Here is a 2,566-nt window from a genome sequence, read left to right as displayed (position 1 = left end):
TTGAGGTCGGCGGATTTTTCCTATTGCGAATAGCGAATAGTTAATTAAATTTCACCCTTAATTTTAATAATATGGAATTATGGGAATTAACTAATTCTAAATTGGCTATATGATTCTTAAATGGTCAATGGGAGAATCCCTATAAATCCAAGATGCCAAAATTAAGCTTATAGATGTGGTTGTTTTACTTTTTCGTGGTTTGGATGTGTGATGGATGATTGCATTTTCATTTCCTTATGTATGGAATTCCATTGAATGGTTTGTTTTTTTATGCATGCTTAGGAATATATTTTTTCCACCTAAAAGAAACCCTATTTATAAAATATTAAGTTGTAAATGGGGATTTAAATCGAAATGATTGATTTCCATGGCCTTCCATAGCCATCTATTGGTTGGCTAGTTTAAAGAACAAGACGGTCATATGCTAAAGCAGAAGCCAATCTTGATTTTCTATCTAGAGTAACTAATAGATTCTTATAAGGATAAGGGATATTTTCAAAATACATTAGTCATATGCCAAAGCAGAAGCTACTATATTTTGTAAAATATTTCCTAGGTAGTGGGTGTTAGCTTAACCAAACAAAGAGTGTTGATGCCCAAATGATAGATACACTACGATGCTAGAAGGCCAAAATCAAGTCGGATATCATAATTATAATATGATGGATTAGATGAATCCACTCATACTCAACAAAGTTGTTGTTGATGAGCATTCGATTCCCATTTGAGAAATCACGTTATTTCTCTTCGTTTATGTGTTTGAGGGTCACATAAATGAGACAAACAATGGGTAGTACCATTACAGATCAAAAATCGAGATCTAATGGTTACATGTCATGATAAATCTCAAATGGTTATTTTTGCTTATATTGTGCCTATTTCCTTTGCAATAGATATGGCATCCCTCAATCCATTAGCTAGGATTCTTGAGGACAACAAACCTACAAGTCCAAATTACGTGGACTGGAAGAGGAACTTAACCCTAGAGCTCAAAGCAGCAAAAGTTTATTGGGTCTTAACTACTGAGGAACCTAAGTTGCCTGGTCCCAATGCTCTCCTGGATGTCAAGGACAGAGCTACAAAATGGCATGAAGATGACCAAATGGCTAAGTGTTATATCATTGGGTCAATGTCGAACATGTTGCAACAACATGTTGGAATGGCTTTGTCCATGGATATTATGCACAATCTTAGGGAGATATTTGTAGAACAAAATCGCAGGGCCAGACAAATAGCGATCAAGGTTCTGGTTTCCACTAAAATGGTAGAAGGAACCCTAGTTAGAGATCACATGTTGAAGATGATGGACTATCTAAATGAGCTCGAAGTTTTAGAGGCCATGTTGGACGGAAAGTCACAAGTCAATATGGTGTTAGCATCCCTGCCACCATCATTCAATAGCTCTGTTATAAATTACCATATGAACAAACTTTCAATGATGTTGACAGAGTTGTTGAATCATCTTCAATCTACTGAGGATCTTCAGAAAAAGAATAAAAATCCTCCTTATTAGTTGAAGCTAATGTAGTTTCAACTCCCAAACCGAAAGGCATGGGAAAAAGAAAGAGTAAAGACCAGCATTCTAGGAAAAATATTTCCAAAGTCAATCTTTCTATGAAAATTGTTTGTAATATTAAATAACCGCAAGCGCACGGATCGTGTAAATACGGGTCGAACTCAGGGAAGAGAAATCTAGTTGTCAATCCTATTCTTGTACCGATTAGAATACTAGCTATGATATAATGTTGCCTGGAATGGACTCATGATTTCCGTGGACTTGACCTCGGAGCCAACACTATATATAAGCGTATATTCTAATCAATCTAAGAATCAAATTTAACTAAGATCTTTTTTATTTAAAATCCTAATTTAGGCAAAGTGTACCAAGGTTCTAATGATCTCTTTTAATTACTTATCTAATTTAATTAGAAAACCAAAATTCTAAGGGCCTAAGTTAATTGGAAAATTGCAAAAATAATTTGGAATAGTTTAAAAATCTTAATTCAATATCAACGATTACTTAGGGTTAGAATCCACCATGGGTTTGGATTAGATTGATTAATTAAAACAACTCTTGAATTGGGTTGAAAATTCGATTAACTAGTCATTAAGGAATAAGATCAAAGGGATGTCATTCCTCATAAGTAATTAATGAAATCCACTCTCCAATTTACATTAATTATATAGAACTTTATATTTGTTAATCAACAATCATTCATACGAAAGGGGAAAGCCAATGGCATGAATGATTGAGATTTTCCAAACACATAATCCTACACAATTTTTCAATTGAGTAGATTGATTTAATTATAAATATTTCTCCTTCCCCATGGCCTCAACTAAAACCCTAAGTAATTAGGATTTAGTTATTCATGAAGAAGTGAAAAAAATAAAATAAAAGAGATAGAGGGGAGAAGAATTGCCATATAGAACTTGAAAGGAAATGAAACAAAAGCAAATTACTTCTTCACTAACTTGAATTGAAACAAAATTACATCAAATTGAACTTAAAATAAATAACAAAAATTAAATAGAACTTAGTCTTTTTCTCCTCCTTTAAACAATG

At 33.2% G+C, this 2,566-nt stretch overlaps 1 protein-coding gene across 1 annotated transcript; it reads left to right on the top strand.

Moving 5' to 3' along the window:
- Positions 1 to 823: 823 nt before the first annotated feature.
- On the top strand, positions 824 to 1,513 carry LOC143850361 (uncharacterized). The gene has a single exon (XM_077359620.1). The coding sequence runs from the start codon at positions 824 to 826 to the stop codon at positions 1,511 to 1,513; it is 690 nt and encodes a 229-aa protein (XP_077215735.1).
- The last annotated feature ends 1,053 nt before the right edge of the window (positions 1,514 to 2,566 follow it).

Source organism: Tasmannia lanceolata, unplaced genomic scaffold, assembly GCF_043159265.1.
Source record: "Tasmannia lanceolata isolate RefF3 unplaced genomic scaffold, GAP_Taslan_0.1 ptg000018l, whole genome shotgun sequence".
In the NCBI taxonomy this organism is placed as follows: Eukaryota; Viridiplantae; Streptophyta; class Magnoliopsida; order Canellales; family Winteraceae; genus Tasmannia; species Tasmannia lanceolata.
Note: the sequence above shows the minus strand (reverse complement) of the source record. Positions and strands in the feature narration are given on the sequence as shown.